Genomic DNA, 16,613 nt, shown 5'->3' on the forward strand with positions numbered 1-16,613 from the left:
CATGAATCCCAGAGAGGATCCAGCACCTAGGGTTTCTGACCAGGTGTGCCTGAGTGTCTGCCATTGCAGTATGTGACCTGGTGCATTTCCGTGGGTAAATGCCACGGTGTACTTTTGACAGGACCCACGGAGGAGAAGACTCTTGTCTAAGAGCCGTGTGAAGAGGGCAGGCGGGAAGACGCCCACTGTGTGGACCACGCATGGATCAGTACTCACGACAGAAATCCGGCCGCCTCCACTCGCCGAGCGTGGCCCCCGCGGCCTGGCAGGCTGCCACGTAGGCCTCCACGGCAGGGCAGAGGCCTCCCGGATGGCCCTGGGCTTGGCAGGCATCCAGCAAGCAGGCCTTGAAGTAGTGCTCCGGTGGCAAGAGGCGGTGGCAGGGCGCCAACGGGCCGTCGGGGGCCGAGATCACGCCGCAAGCGTCCGGGCCGCCGAAGGGCTCCTGCTGCTCGGGAGTGCACTGGGGCGGGCACGGCCCGGGCACGCACTCCCCGCAGCCCTCGGCGCCGCCCACCTGCCAGCCTGCGGGGTTCCCGCCCACAGCCTGCAGGTCGTCGGCTGGGTCCCGGTTGTAGTTCCCGCACAGGCCACAAAGGGCGCCCGCGTACGCCGCCGGCACGCGCAGGCGCACGAAGCTGTTCCCGTCGAAAGCCAGAGAGAGCCCGGGGGCGGCGGTCACCATCACGTCGGCGCCACTCAGGTAAGCGCGCAGGCGCGAGTCCAGCTGGTAGGGCAGTGCTACGAGCTCGCCGTCCACCTGTGGGTACCGGGTAGGGGTGGGGGTCGTGAACGGCGCGGGCACAGGTTCGAATTTTGACTCCACTACCTACGGGGGGTGGGGAATGGGGTGGAACCCTGAGCATGTGATCTACACTGTGTGATAATAAGGATGGGAGGAGGAGGAGGAGGAGCCTCTATAGACACGATGCCACTGCCTCCTCACAGGACCCTCTGAGGCAGGTACTATTATTAGACCCATTTTATAGTGGAATAAACTAAGGTTAAACTAAAAGAATAAACTAATTTTATTAGTTTAAATGGGGAAGACCTGCTGCTCCAAGGCCTATACTCTGAACCCCCTCCCCCCATCACGTCCCACTAACCTGTGAAAGGTAATCAGGGGAATGGCAGACCCCTAACTGTCCCAGACAACCCCAGGGCTCCTCTCTGGCCCCAGACCCCTCACCTGCAGCTGTCGGGGCCAGCGGGCACTGAGGGTCAGTCTGTGGTTGTACATGTGCAGGGTGACGCTGCGAGTGTAGCTGACGGCCTGGCTGCCCCGGTGCTCATTGACTACAGTGACCGTGAAGTTCTCGACACCCTTGGGTGGTGCAGAGCAAGGCGCACTCAGCAGGTACTCGCAGGTGCCCTGGAAGTCGAATCGGTGCCCATCCAGGGTGATGTAATGGGGGTCACCCCAGGCCTGACACTCAGCTGTGCTGACAGGGTGGCAGCCGTGCTGGCCAGAGGGCAGCAGGGCACATTCTTCACCCGGCCCACACTTGGCAGGCTTGCAGACCAATGAGCCACCCCCAGGCCCGCAGTGGCACCTCTGGGAGCAGGTGGCATCGGCCCAGAACTCACTGCCAGCTTCATGGTAGGTGCCGTTGGCCCAGCAGCCACAGCCACCGTCCAGGGGAACGCAGCGGTCAGCACTCAACACGAAGCCCGGGTCACACTGGCAGCCTTCGGCACAGGGGCCCTCACATGGCGTTGGGGTCGTGGGGGGCGCGGGGGACGGGCAGCTGGCTGGGCAGGGTGGGCCACAGAGCTCGTAGTGGCTGTTCTCGGGGCAGGACATTTCTGTAGGAGTGGATGGAGGAGTGGGAGGGAGAGAAAGAGAGAAAATGCTGTCGGGGGTGGGGTCAGAGGAAGGGGAGGAGACAGAGGCAGAGAGAGACAAAGAGGGACAGACGGAGGGACTGAGAGAAACAGCAAGAGGCACCGGCAGACAGAGAGAGGGACACAGAGGAAGACTCGAACGGAGACCAGGAGAGACGGCATGAGAAACGGGGAGACAGAGAGACAATCAAAGGGAGACACAGAGATAAGCGCCAAGAGACTGAGAGGCAAAAACAGAGAGAAACAGACACAAAGATCCAGAAAGACTGGGACCCCCTCCCCCCTCAGCGCCTGCTCTGCTCCCCCGGACACTCACCACAGCCGGCCTGCTCCCTCCAGTCCTTAATGATGATCCCGGCGGCCTGGCAGGCAGCAGCATAGGCGGCCAGGGCCTGGCAGAGGATGTCATGGGCCCCACCGCCTAGACAGACATCCAGAATGCAGCCCGTGAAGAAGCTGTCGGGAGCCACGTGGGCATGGCAGGCAGCAAAGGGGCCTCCCATGCCAGGGGCCAGGGGCCCACAGAAGCCAGGGCCCTTGTACTCCTCCAGCTGGTCCCCAGAGCACGTTGGACAGGACCCCTGACACTCATCCCAGCACAGCGGGTCCCAGCCTGGAGCTCGCCAGCTGCCGCCCCAGACCGGTATGGAGGGGGCCACGGTGCCATTCGGGAAGACCCGGTCGTTGCTGGGGTTGCGGTCCATGTTCCCGCAGAGCCCACACACAGCGCCGTGATAGCTACTAGGCAGCGTCACCTCCACTCGCCAGTCCCAGTCATAGGTGACCCGAAGCCCGAAGTCGGCTGCCAGCACCGCTTTCGACGCGCCCTGGGTCACTGAGAGCCGCCCTTCGGCCACAGAGAGAGGCAGCGCTGTCAGCACACCGTTCACCTGGGGGTTGAGGGGGGGAAGGAGGCAAACAGAGCCCACTGGAGGCGGGGAGGCTCCAGCTCTGGCCCCCTGCCTCCCTCCCTCACGGCGCCGTGGCTGGGAGCTGCCAAGGCCTTCCTCACGAGCCACGGGTGTAGGTCACTTGACATTGTGGGCGTTGCTAAAACCCTGCTCTGCTTCTTTTTCTGGGTCTCCCTGTCTCCATCTCCCTCCCTTCCTCTCTCTCTGTTGTCTCTCCCTCTCTCTACATCTACACCTATTTCTCTTTCTGGACCTCTCTTTTTCTGAGTTTCTCTCTTACTCTGTATCTCTCGTTCTCTCTGGGTCTCCCTTCCCTCTCTGTGTCTCTCTCACACGTGCACTGACTCTCTCTGCATCTCTGTGCGTGTACTCTTTCTCTTTTCTGTGCATCTCCGAGTGTCTGGACGTCTCTTCGACACACTCACCATCATTTATTGAGCGCCTACCCTGTTCCATACCTCTCTCTCTCCCTGTGAACTGCCATTAATCTCCAATTCCATTGCCATGGGCAAGAAGGGTGGCCTGTCTCCCCCCACCGCCTCCCCTCTCTCTCTCATCTCCTTGAATTTCACTCCACGTTGGAGGCTCTGGGCCTCCTCACAAACATTCATGGCCTCTCACCCGGGTCAGACCCTCAGCTGAGCACTTATCATGTGCCATTGGATCCCCCTGTCACAGGTGAGGAAACTGAGGACCACCAGGAAAAGTCATTTGCCCAACATCACACGGCTCATAGGGAGAGACTGGATTCAAGCCTAGGTCTCTAAAAAGTCTAACGCTGAAGTCCTACATCAAAACCCTTAGCAAAGGGCTAGACTCCTTTAATACCCCACAGAGAGGTGATGTTTGCGGTTGTTATTGTTGCTTTTTGCTGTCCTTTTGTTTCAGGCCTAGGTGAAGAGAGAGCCCTCAGCTCCTAACTGGCTGGCAGGACCCCTCTCCCCAACTACGGGGCTCAAGAGACCATCCTGCAGGACTTACCCGGACTTTGCCGATCTCGCCTTTGTGGATGGAGATGTTGACGCTGAGGGCAGACACGGTGACGAGCCTCACAAAGGACACAGCAGGGTTGCCCCGGTTCTCATTCTTGGTGGTGACGGTGAAGGGGGTCAGGCCCTGGGCGCTGACCCCCGGGCAGCCGGCGGCCGCCAGCACATAGTCGCAGGTGCCCTGGAAGTCGAAGTCCCAGCCATCGAAGGAGTGGTAGTGCGGGTCGCCCCACAGCCAGCACGTGGCCTCGTAGTTGGGTACACACACACCCTGCCCATCCTTCTCCTGGCACGTCTCCTGTGGCCGACAGGTCACACCGTGACACGGGTCTGGAGACAGGGAGAGAGGAACTTGTGGGGCTGCCCAGCACAGGCCGGCTGCTCCCCAGCCTCAGCCCCGGTCTGCCCCAGGGATTCTGCCCCGGGGCTTAGGGCTCCTGCAGGTGAGGACAGACACCAGGGGCTTCCCATCTGAGACCAAGCCCTGGGGGTCCCCCATGTTTGAAATCCAGGCCCTGTGGTGGACTGTGTCTAAGACCCCATCAAAGGCTCCCACATTCAAGGCCAAGGCCCTGCAGTTTGCTGTCTGAGACCCACGCCCCGAGTACCTGACTGCCAAGACCTAGACTCTAGGGTCCCTACATCAGAACCCAGCCCCAGGGGTGCCAGTATCTGTGATGCCAGCCCTGAGGGCATCCATGAGGGCATCCACAGCCCCAGAGTTTTCCATGTTCAAGACCTGGGTCCCTATTATCCTGTCCAGTGGCACCAAGGGTCTCAGTTCTGGAGGCCCCATTCTTTATCTATTTATCTATTTTTATCTATTTATCTATTTATAAGGAGTTATTCTCTGTCCTTCACCCTAAGAAACCAGTCCTGGGGGGGCATCTCTGTGACTTAGACTTAATCTGGGGGGGCCCCATGTCTGAGATTGTTTCCCTATAAATCCCGATCCTCTTCGGGGGGGGGGTCCTGTATCTAAGACCCCAGCCTTCGTGGGGTCTCTACCTGAGACCTCAGGACTATGCTTTCTGTCTCTGTCCCTGGGGGTCCTGATTTCCCCTACCTTGAAGGGGAGATGGTGTTAGAAGCCCTGAGCCTAATCCTGCATACCAGTGGTCAGTAAACTATGGCATAGCCAGCTGCCTGTTTTTATAAATACCAGAGGGTTTTATTGGAGCCTCACCCCCTCACTTACATAGCCTACGACTGATTTCATGCCACAGTGGCAGAGTTGAGTAGTTATGACCGAGACTATAAGGCCTGCAAGTTCAAATATTTACCATCTGTCCCTTTAGGGGAAAAGTTTGCCTGTCCTTGCCTTATGCCAAGGGTCTCTGACATCTGCCCTAGGGAACCTAGCCCTGAGGGTCCCCAAAGCCTGCATTTTACTGTAAGGTAGAACTCCACCTCCCAGCCTGGAGGGCCTGTGCCCCTAGCCCTGGGAATCCCAGCCCCGGGGCCCCCAGATTGGAGACCTCAATCCTTAGTCCTTTGTGCCACCCACTGTGAAAATCTAGGTTCACACCTCCCGCTGCTCCAGAGTCCCCATCCTCTATTCCCAGCCCCACGGGGCCCAGCCCCAGCCCAGCACCTTTGGTGACGCAGCTCAGGACACCTCCTGAGGGCTCGCACACCTGCCCTGGCTTGCAGCTGTGGGCCTGGCATTCTAGGCCTTTTCCAGCGTGGCACACACACTGTTGCTGGCACCTGTCGATGAGGACCACCTGGTTCGGCTGTGAGGACAGAGGACACGGCCATCAGGGTGGGAGCTGAACTGGCATCTCCAGTGTCCCGGGGACAGAGTGTCCAGAGGACATCAAGGGAACATCTTTCAGCAGAGTGGCCCCTTGTCTGTGCAACTAGGGCACCGCATGGCCTTGGGGTCCAATTCATTCATTCATTCATTCACTCACTCACTCGTTTTTCCAAAATATCCACTTAATGTCTGCTGTATGTGAGAAACGGTGTAACATGAATTAAGAGCAAAGGCCCTGGAGCAAATTGCCTGGGTCTGAAGCCTCATTCTGCTATTTCCAAATTGTATCACTGTGCAAATTTCTTAACCTTTTATGCCTCAGTTTCTTCATCTGTAAGCAGTCGATAATCATAGCACCTAACTATGGTAGTATAACTTGGTTAATAATACGTATAAGGTACAGGGGAAATGAAAAGGGAGTTCCTTTATTATTATTATTATTTTTACTTTGAGAGAGAGTGTGTGTGTGAGCAGGGGAGTGGGGCAGAGGGAAAAAGAGAGAATCTCAAGCAGGCCGCATGCTCAGCACGGAGCCTGACGCAGGGCTCGATACCACAACCCTGAGATCCTGACCGGGGCTGAAATCAAGAGTCAGATGCTCAACCAACTGAGCTACGCTGGAGCCCTGGGAATTCCTTTAAATAATCCAGATTAGAGAGGAAACAGGGATAAGAGACAAAACAAGATCAGGAAAATGTGGTTATCGCTAAAGCTGAGTGAGGGGTACATGGAGATTTACACTGTTCTCTTAACGTTTGCATGTTTGAAAATTTTCCTAATAAGTAAAAAGTTCATATGTATGTGTAATGCACATATGCTGTGGATTTGGCACTGAAAGCGGTAACCGGCATGTAGGAAGCACCATCTACCTATTTGCTTTTATCATCACTATCATTTGTTTGAGGAGAGCAGCAGAGAGGGGCCCTGCTCTCACAGAGCTCGTGGTCTTCTGAGGGAGACAGACAGACAAACACACACAGTCAAGTCAAAGAAAGAGTAACTGGGTGAGGGTTGGAGAGGGAAGCAGACGGAGTTACCTATTGTGTCACAGAGACAGTCTAGACCCGGGGAGCCAGGGGAGGGTTTAAAGTTGCAGGACCCATGGCTGTTTTGAGAAAGGTCTTCCCACTGCCATCAGGGAGGGGACCCAGAGGGAGCAAAAGTGAGGGCATGGAGGGAGCATGTGGGAGATGACAAACGGGACCATGGTGGGGCCATGATGGGGGGAGGGGACAGGGGGGAGAGACATTCAGGAGGCTGAGTGGACAGGCTGTGGAGCGATGGGCCGTGGGAGGGGGTCCAGCGTGAGGCCCTGGGCTCTGACCACAATGACCGGCTTCCTACCTCGTAGTAGATGCCGTTTTGGTAGCAGCCACATTGCTGGATGGGCACGCAGGCCTGGCCGTTACTGAGGAAGCCGGAGTCACATTGGCAGCCCTCGGCACAGCTCTCCGGGCACAGTGGGGAGGCGCTGAGTGCCGAGCAGCTCAGGGAGCAGGTATCTGCGCAGAGCTCATAATGGCTGTTGGGGGGGCACTTCATCGCTGCAAAGAGGGGGTGCTGGTCAGAGCTCCCTCCCAGGGGCTCTGAGGGAGGGGCTGCAGGGCCCAGTGTCCTGCCCCTTCTGTGCCTCAGTCTCCCCACCCTCTGCCCCTTGTTCTTCCCTTCTCTGCCCTCTACTTACGACAGAACGATTCGGTCCTCCAGGACTCAACGTGGCCTCCGGCCGCCTGGCAAGCACTCACGTAGGCATGGATGTTGCTGCAGAGAATGCTCTCATTCCCACCGCCCAAGCAGAGGTCAAAGACGCAGTCTTGCAAGGGACCCTGGGGATCGACCAGCTTGTGGCAGGCGGCCAGCGGCCCAGTGGGGCTGGTGAGGAGCCCACAGAACTTCTCCTGCTGGTACTTCTCCTGCAGCTCAGGTCTACACTCCAGGTCCGAGTTACAGTCCCCGCCGGGCTTGCAGGTGGGTGGCGGCAGGCAGGGAGAGCCTGGCACCGCCTCCTCCCATGAGTTGCCGAACTCGGTGGGGTTGCCTGCCTGTGAGCCGTCTGGCTTCCGGAAGTCATCCTTGGGGTCACCATTGTAGTCCCCACACAGGCCACACAGCTGCCGGTGGTAGTTGCCTGGGATGGTGACCCGCACGTTGTATACGAGGTCGTAGGCCACACGCAGGCCAAAGTCGGTCTCGATCACAGCATCCGAGCCGTGCTGGAAGGCACGGACCCGGCCCTGGGCCAGCGTCACGGGAAACCTCATGTCCACACTGTTCACCTGGGAGGCGGGATAGTCCACGCGTCAGGGGCACACTTTGAGAGGGCAGACCCTCGTCGAGCCCCTGCCTGACACTGGAGATCCGTGTGACCTCACCTCTCTGGGCCCTTAGTTTCCATATTTGGAAAATGGGGAGCATGGTCGAGTCTTTGTTGTGGGTGGAGTGGTGGTCTCCAAAGGATATGCCCCCCCAGAAGCCCTGAATATGACCTCATTTGGAATAAGAGTCTTTGCAGATGTACTTAGGGTCATGATCTCAGGATCATCCTGGATTAGGGTGGGCCCTACGTCCAGTGACGAGTTTCCTTATATAATGATAAGAACCAGAAGAGGAGATAGAGAGGAGAGGCCACGTGGAGATAAAGACAGGGAAGGTGGCTGTGAGCCAAGGAGCACCTGGGACCTCCAGAAGCCAGAAGAGGCAAGGAAGGATCCTCCTCTAGAGCCTTGCCAATACCTTGAATTTGGACTTCGGGCCTCCACAACAGTGAGAAAACACATTTCTGTTGTTCTAAGCCACCATACTTGTGGTCACTTGTTACAGCAGCCACAGGGGAAGCTCGTACACGTTTCGAAGGAGTAACATGCTCACCAGCTACCCCTAAATTCACCACTTACTGATCAAGAACGCAGCGATGGACTCCAGAGCCACTGGCCTGGGTTCCAACACAGCTCTGCCCTTTACTCTTTCTGTAACTTTGTGCAGGTGAGGACCCCTCGCTGGGTTTCTGCTTCCTTATCTACAGAGTGGGGTCCAGAGGGTTGCTGTGGGGATTAGATAAATTGATATTTGTACTTCACAAATTCTGGCACAGAATGGGTGTTCTGGGAGCATCTGCTACTGTGACGAGCTACGGTCGGAAGATTTTATTTTGACAAGTAAGTGGGTGCTAAGGCTTTTTGCTTTAAGCAGCAGTGGGTGGAACATTAGGCTAATGGGAAATGAACATCAGACCCCTGAGCCAAGAACCAGTGGCTTTAACCGAAGGCTGCTGGGCGCCAACAAAACCTCATAAATCCACCCCTGATTAACACGCTTGCTCATCCTTCCTTAATGCAGACATGATGAGCATCGGATTCTTTTGGAAGTATAAGGAACCAGAGAAGAAGGCAGAAGACACAATCCTGTCTGAGGCTCCTAAAAACATAGTCACCTGCCATACTTCCCAAGCAGGGACAGGGAGCAGTTAAGGACAAGTGACCTATTCTGTGCCTCAGTTTTCTCATCTGTAAAGTGGGTATAATAATAGTTTCCACCTCAAGGAGAAGCTGGGGGATTCAGTGAGATGCAAATAACACCAACCACTCATGTGTATTCACAGCCAACTATATGTCAGGTGCTATCCTAGGAGCCTGTGCTACCTCAGGGACTCGATTAAAGCATCTAACGCACGGCCAGTGCATACGGGCACCTGAAAAAGTCAGCTATTTTTCAGCATCCTCATTGTCCATACTGCATGAGCACAAGGGTCATGTGCCTGCCTTTTAGTGAGATCTCTGGGGCGGCGGGGCGGGGGGGGGGGGCAGCATGGAATCCCTCCAGCTTCCATAGGAGACCAAGTGCTTCTCAGTCAGAGAAGCATCATGGTGTGCCCAAGGTCCAGCGTGCAGTCTCCTGGCATGCTGTCCTGGATTCAAGTTGTGTCTTTGCTGGTGGACTTTGGGCCAATGATGGGACCTCCCTTCTAAAGAATAAAGCAAATCATGGTACTTCTGGCAGCAAGAATTAAATGACACCGTGGATGTGAAGTGTTCAGCGGCCAACAAAGTCAGGGATCAGCCGAGTAAAAACCGTAGCTACTGTTATTGTTGTTGTGGTGGTTGGCGAGGGGTGAGGGGGTCACCCCCAGATTGTCCTGTGTCCTTGAACCTTTCCCATCCCTGAACTTGCCCAGCCTCTGATTGCATCATGTCGCTGGCCAGGATACCAGGGAGGTGGCTAGGGCAGGAACAGAGAAGGTGCAGGGGAAGGGAAGAGGGGGTGGGAGAGATGTTCAGAGGGGACAGTCAGAGGCAGGGAGAGGAGAGACTAAGGAGCAGACAGAGGGGGAAACAGAGCCACGTGGGAGCAGGTCCCAGGTCCCCAAAGCCTTCTCGCTCCTTGGCTCCCCACTCAGGGCTCTGACCGGCACCTCCTCTCCTCGGGAACCCTGTGCCTTCCACATCCACTCCCAGATGTGAGCACTGCCCCTGGACTGAGTGCTGCCCATGTCCCACCCACCCAGCGCCCTCTATCCCAGGACCCCTCCCCTTCATGATCCGCCCCTGCTCTTACCGTGACCTTCCACTGATTTTGCTCCAGCCGTAGGGTGAAGTTAGCCACCTGGACAGTGATCACCCTGGTCACGCTGACTCTCCCATTGCCCCAGGCCACATTCTCCTGCAGGACGGCAAACGACTCCAGGCCCGGCCGGGTCCCGCAGGTCCGAGCCAGCACGTACACGCAGGTGCCCATGAAGTCGAAGCGGCGGCCGTCGAAGGTGGTGTAATGGGGGTCTCCCGATGCTTGGCAGGTGGCAGAGCCCACGGCCACGCAGCCCAGAATGCCACCGGACGGTTGGCAGGCCTCATGCGGGCCACAGGTGGAGGGCTCACAGGTCACCAGGCCGCCCTCCTGGCAGCGGCACAGGGAATCACACCCCGGGCCGGGGTGGAAGGTCTGGCCTGGCGGGTGGTAGGCGCCCTGGTATATGCAGCCACACGAGGGCAGGGGCACGCAGGACTCACCACTGAGTGCGAAGCCCTCATCGCACACACAGCCTTCGTGGCAGTCGGAGCCGCAGCCCCCAGGCACTGGGAGGTCTCCACAGGACAGCGGGCAGCCACGGGAACATGCCTCGTAGTGGCTGTGGGGCGGGCAGCTCAGAGCTGTGGGGAGAGCAGCTGTGAGCATCCAGGGTCCCTGCTCCCTGGTGACGCACACGCAGGCACACGCATGCTCCCGCACTCACACGTAAGCCAGCCAGCTGCAAGGAACCCTCTGTATAATCTATGATACGATCTTCCTGGGGGGCAGATGATATCACAATTAACCTGGTCCTGATAAATAAGATTCAACTCCAAATTAACTGTGGTTTGTGGTTATCTGTAATGTCTTCAATGACATATTTTAAACACATATATGCAGGTACAGTGTGTGTTTAATCTATGCAATGTACTCGTGAATGCAGTGGTTTTGACTTCTTCCTTCTCTAGTAGAGATATAGTAGTAGCAAATTAAAATATTTGGCCCGTGTTGTGAAGAGAAAAAGAATAATAATTCCTAGTTCTATCTCCAAACTCCAGTCACTCCAAATTATAAGACAGGTGGTTTCCTTGAAACAAAATAAAAAAAACTAAAACTGAGCCAAATAAAGCCTCTGTGTTGATATGATAGTCACTTGTGGCCATTTACGTGTAAGTTAATTAAAATTTAAAAAATAGAAGATTGGGGCAACTGGGTGGCTCAGTAAGTTGAGCGTCCTACTCTTGATTTCGGTTCAGGTCATGATCCCAGGGTGGTGGAATTGACCCCGGCATCAGGATCTCCCTGTCTGTCTGTCTGTCTGTCTCTCTCCCAAGCTTGTGCATGAGCTCTCTCTCTCTCTCTAAAATTAAAAACAAAACAAAACAAAACAAAACAAAAAACATTCAGTTCCTTGGTCACACTAGCCCCAGTTCAAGTGCTCAATACATGACTGGTGGCAACCATACAGGACAGCTCAGGGACAGAACACTTGCATCATCACCAAAGTTCTATTGGACAGCACTGTTCTAGATCTCATAACCAGCTTATAAGAGAATCAGGGAATAGAGGGACAAGTTAAATAACACTACAAAGAAGCAACTAGCCAAATTCAGAAAATAGGAAATTCTGCAGGACAAATGACTTTTTTGCCCCCAATAGATAAATGGTACAAACAAAATGGATAGAGGGACAGATATATGATAAAGCAAGTACAGTAAAATGGTCGACTATAGAATCTAGCTGGTAAGTGTATGAGTATTCACTGTAAAATTCTTTCAATCTTCCTATACATTTGAAAAACTTCATAATAATATGTAGGCAGAAAATGGAAAAGAGCTATTAGAGGATACAAATGATTTAAGAAAGGGGCGCTTGGGTGGCTCAGGCAGCTGAGTGTCTGACTTTGGTTCAGGTCATGATCTCATGGGTTCAAGCCCCACATTGGGCTCTGGCCCCCAAACCCTACTCATGCTCTGTCTCTCTCTCTCTCTCTCTCTCTCTCAAAAATAAACATTAGAAAAAAAAATTTTTTTTTAATCACGTAAGAAAAACCAACCCAGGGGCGCCTGGGTGGCGCAGTCGGTTAAGTATCCGACTTCAGCCAGGTCACGATCTCGCGGTCCATGAGTTCGAGCCCCGCGTCAGGCTCTGGGCTGATGGCTCGGAGCCTGGAGCCTGTTTCCGATTCTGTGTCTCCCTCTCTCTCTGCCCCTCCCCCGTTCATGCTCTGTCTCTCTCTGTCCCAAAAATTAAAAAAAATTAAAAAAAAAAAAAAGAAAAAGAAAAACCAACCCAATGCAGTGTGTAGATTTGGTCTGGATCCAGATTCAAATAAACTGAAAAAAAAAAAGACCCACACTTTTTTTGTTTTTATTTAGACAACTGGGGAAATTTGAACCTAGGCTGAATTTTATTTTTTATTTTTTTTATTATTTTTTTTTAAATTTTTTTTCAACGTTTATTTATTTTTGGGACAGAGAGAGATAGAGCATGAACGGGGGAGGGGCAGAGAGAGAGGGAGACACAGAATCAGAAACAGGCTCCAGGCTCTGAGCCATCAGCCCAGAGCCTGACGCGGGGCTCGAACTCACGGACCGCAAGATCGTGACCTGGCTGAAGTCGGCCGCTTAACCGACTGCGCCACCCAGGCGCCCCTTGAACCTAGGCTGAATTTTAGATGATGTTAAGGAATTAGTGTTATTTTCATTACTGGTAATAACAGCATTGTGGCATGTTTCTTAAAAAGTGCTATCTGTTGCAGATGTTTACTGAAGTATTTATGGGAAAATTCATATGTCTAGAATTTGCTTTAAAATATTTCAGCAAGTGGTGCCTGGCTGGCTCAGTTGGTAGAGCATGGGACTCTTGGTCTCAGTGTTTTAAGTTTGAACTCCACACTGAGTGTAGAGATTGCTTAAAAATAAAATCTTAGAATTTTTTTTAAATCTTCCAATCCAGGAACATGTGATGTCTTTCCATTTATTAAAAAATAAAATCTTAGAATTTTTAAAATACAAAAATAAAAATAAATAAGATATTTCAGCAAAATAAAAAAATAAAGGGAACTATTGGGTGGAAAGCTGAATCCATCTCACTAAGAGATGCCTTTCCAATACATTCTGTTTTTTATGTTTAATATTTTTATGTTTTAATATATTTATATAGACATTAATATATTAGCGTTTTATATGTTTTATTAGTTGTGTACTAATGATATTTGCAATGATAACTCATTCTTTTTTTTTTAACACTTAGAGTCTGATGGTCTTAAGAATTTCTAAAAATAATGAAATGTCATTCACATGTATATATGTTTGTGGCAGAGAAGTATGATGGGGATTGGGACAGGCTGATGACAGCCACCCCTTCTTCTTGGCTTGGCCATGGTGCTGGTTTTGACCAATGGGATAACAGCAAATGTGACGCCAAGCAGAGGCCTGAAGTGTGCTTGCCTACTGGGGCTTGTCCACTCTCGCTGTTCTTTGGAACACTGAGACCACTGTGTGAAGAAGTCTGTGCTAGCTGGCTGGAAGATAAAACCAAGTGGAGCAGGGGTAAGCCGTCCTGGATGAGGTCCCCCAAACCAACCAGGCTAACAACTGCCAGCTGTGTAAAATCAGGCCATTGTAGACCCTCCAGCCCCCATAGAACTGTCAGTAGGACTGCAGTGATAAACTATGCTGGCCCAGATTAGGAGAATAGCCCAGCCCACAGACTCATGAGAAATAATAAATATTTGTTGTAATCCACTTTTAGCTTTGGGGATGTTTGTTACACAGCAAAAACTAACCCATGCAATGATTTAAAAAGAGACTTTCTGGAGCACCTGGGTGGCTCAGTCAGTTAAGCATCTGACTTTGGCTCAGGTCATGATCTCACGGTTTGTGGGTTCAGGTCCCACATCAGGCTCTGTGCTGACAGCTCAGAGCCTGGAGCCTGCTTTGGATTCTGGGTCTCCCTCTCTCTGCCCTTCCCCTGCTCTCACTCTTTCTCTCTCTCTCCCTCAAAAGTAACATTAAAAAATAAAAAATAAAAAGAGACTTTCTGGGGCACCTGAGTGGCTCAGTTGGTTAGGCATCCAACTCTTGATTTTGGCTTAGGTTAGGATCTCATGGTTCATGAGATTGAGCCCCGTGTCGGACTCTATGCTGACAGCCCTAAGCCTGCTTAGGACTCTCTCTCTCTCTCTTTCTCCACCCACCCCCCACTCATGCACATGCACACACTCTCTCTCAAAATTAATAAGACATTTTTTTTTAAAAGAGACTTCCATGTATATAAGTATATTACATTAGGTATATTCTGCTGGAACTAAAAACCATTATTAGATGGTCACTTGGGGAGAGCAAGAATTTTTTTCCTGTTTTCTCCCCCATTATATCTTCAGTACCTGGAATATAGTAGGTGTTCAACAAATATTTGTTGAATGAATGAATGAATGAATGAATGAATATAAGTTGAAGGAGAAAAAGAAATGATGTAACATTCATGTATTTATCATGTGTATTTCAACAGATGACGTGATGTGTACCATCCAGGCAGATATTGTAAATGAGTGAAGTAGGCCAGATGGTGACCAAGGAAAACTGGAGAGGGGACCAGAACCAGGTTTCTTCAGCTACTCATCTCTGAATGACAGCTGCCATATGGGAATTAGATGCAGGGCTACCAGATATTTTTGGTCATTTTACAAATATTTACTGCAACTGTGCCTTTCTAGCTGTACGTGATCCTGGACACGTAACTAACTCTTTCTAAGCCTCTATTTCCTCATCTGTTAAATGCGTATCACCACAGTCCCCACCTCATAATACTTTTGTCAGAGTTACGTGAATTAATGATACTTATCGATCATCCTATCTATAGGTATCCTAGAGACCCCCCAATACTCTTTACAAGGCTGAGCCCCCCCAGTTGTCACTCCTGGTACTCACGGCAAAGTTCCTCACTCCTCCAGGGGTGCACGGTGGCCCCGGCAGCCTGGCATGCAGCAGCATAGGTGGCCAGTGCATCACACAATGGCCCAGACTGGCCTGGCAGCAGGCAGCGGTCATAGACGCAGTCACGCACAGTGCCCTGTGGATCCAGCTTGCTGTGGCACTCCCGGAAGGGCCCCTCAGGGTCGGCAAGGATCCCACACTCCTTCTTGCTCTGCAGCTGCTGGGCCACTAGGGAGTCCAGCTTGGGACAGTCACCCGGCTCGGTTGCCCCACAGCCTGGCCTCGTCTCCTCCTGCCAGCTGTTCCCGAAGGCCAGCGCGTTGGCAGCTTGGCCTCCACCACGCAGGGCCAGATCATCATCTGGGTTCCCGTTGAAGTTCCCGCAGAGCCCGCAAAGGGCCCCAGCATAGCTGCCGGGAACCTTGGCAATCACACGGTTGTTCCAGTTGTAGGTGACAGTCAGGCCAAAGTCTGTGCGCACAACGGCATCTTGGCCCTGGCGGAACACCTGCACCTGGCCATCTGCGGCCTGGAAGGGCAAGTACTGAAGGACGCCATCCACCTGGGTGGAGATGAAGGAGGTCCACGGGGTCAGGGTATTCATGGTTCTGTGTCCCACCCTTCACTTCACTTCACTTGGCTCCAAATACTCTCAACTCCTTGCTGTTCTCTTGAGCACGTTCTGCTTCGTTCCACCTCAGGGCCCTTGCACTTGCTATCCCTCTGGTCTGGCACACCATCTACCTCTCTTCAACCTTCAACTATCGGCTCAAATCCAAATACCTAACCCACGGCCTTCAAGAGCCTACAGGATCTGTCTCCTCATTACCTCCCTGATCTTCCTGCCTCCTACTCCCTCCCTCCGTCCCGCTCAGTATGTTCCAGGCACACTGGCTTTCTTGCTATTCCTCCACTTGTCTCAATTTGGTCCAACTTCAGGGTCTTTTTGCTTGGCCGAGAACATCACTGACCACTTCTCTCCTGGCTGCGTGTCCTGCAGCCTTCAGGATGGCGCAAATCCAAGCCCCTTCCCTACAAGGTCTCGTTTAACCTTGGCTCTGTCCACCTTTGTACCCGCATCACCTACCACATTGCGCGCTCAGCCTCCTTGCTGTCTCCCTGAACACATCAAGCGCGCTGTCACCTCATGGCCTTCGCACTTGCCTCCTCCTAGATACCCCCCCCCCCCAGTACTCTTTCCTTGGCCAACGCTACTTCATCTGTTAGGTGTTAGCTTTGATCCAAATCCCTTATGGTGGCTTAAAAGGCCCCAGGTGACCTGAGCCTCACTACTCTCCAATCTCTTCTCCAGTACTGCCCCGTTCCCCACGCCTGTGACGGCAGCCACGAAGCCATTTTGATCTCCTGAAGTCAGCAAGCTCAGCCCAGCTTCAGGGCCTTTGCTGTACCTTCTCCTTGCGACATTCCTACCCTCTTGCCCGTCCCCATTCTCCGCCTGGTTGCCTCCCCATCACCCTTTACGTCTCGGCTTAAAACAGAACCCCTCTCCCACCAGGCCCTGCTTGTTCCCACTTTTCTGACCTCATCTCCTACCACCCTCTCTGCCCTGTCTCTCCAGCCTCACTCTCCGGTGCAGGCACACTGGCTCCACACTGTTCTCCTGAGTCTTCAAAATCTGTCCAGCCTCAACCTTTGCACCTGCTGC

At 53.1% G+C, this 16,613-nt stretch overlaps 1 protein-coding gene and 1 long non-coding RNA gene across 3 annotated transcripts in view; one reads left to right on the forward strand and one right to left on the reverse strand.

Annotated features, from left to right (window-relative positions):
• Positions 1-16,613, reverse strand: part of FCGBP (Fc gamma binding protein) — a 40,416-nt gene that overhangs the window by 10,664 nt on the left and 13,139 nt on the right. Inside the window, exons 6-14 of the mRNA XM_047836724.1 lie at positions 14,942-15,509; positions 10,056-10,648; positions 7,189-7,780; positions 6,849-7,048; positions 5,340-5,481; positions 3,738-4,075; positions 2,162-2,735; positions 1,190-1,806; positions 217-760 (exon numbers count right to left, since the gene is read on the reverse strand). Coding sequence (XP_047692680.1) covers positions 217-760; positions 1,190-1,806; positions 2,162-2,735; positions 3,738-4,075; positions 5,340-5,481; positions 6,849-7,048; positions 7,189-7,780; positions 10,056-10,648; positions 14,942-15,509 — 4,168 coding nt within the window. The remainder of the gene's footprint in view (positions 1-216; positions 761-1,189; positions 1,807-2,161; positions 2,736-3,737; positions 4,076-5,339; positions 5,482-6,848; positions 7,049-7,188; positions 7,781-10,055; positions 10,649-14,941; positions 15,510-16,613) is intronic.
• LOC125153510 (uncharacterized) lies at positions 636-5,786 on the forward strand. Of its 2 annotated transcripts, none has more exons than XR_007147496.1 (3): positions 636-703; positions 1,247-1,600; positions 3,645-5,786. It is a non-coding gene; the product is annotated as an uncharacterized LOC125153510 (long non-coding RNA). The 2 variants fall into 2 exon arrangements; XR_007147495.1 differs by having other exon boundaries at positions 1,247-1,357.

Source organism: Prionailurus viverrinus, chromosome E2 (genome assembly GCF_022837055.1).
Source record: "Prionailurus viverrinus isolate Anna chromosome E2, UM_Priviv_1.0, whole genome shotgun sequence".
In the NCBI taxonomy this organism is placed as follows: Eukaryota; Metazoa; Chordata; class Mammalia; order Carnivora; family Felidae; genus Prionailurus; species Prionailurus viverrinus.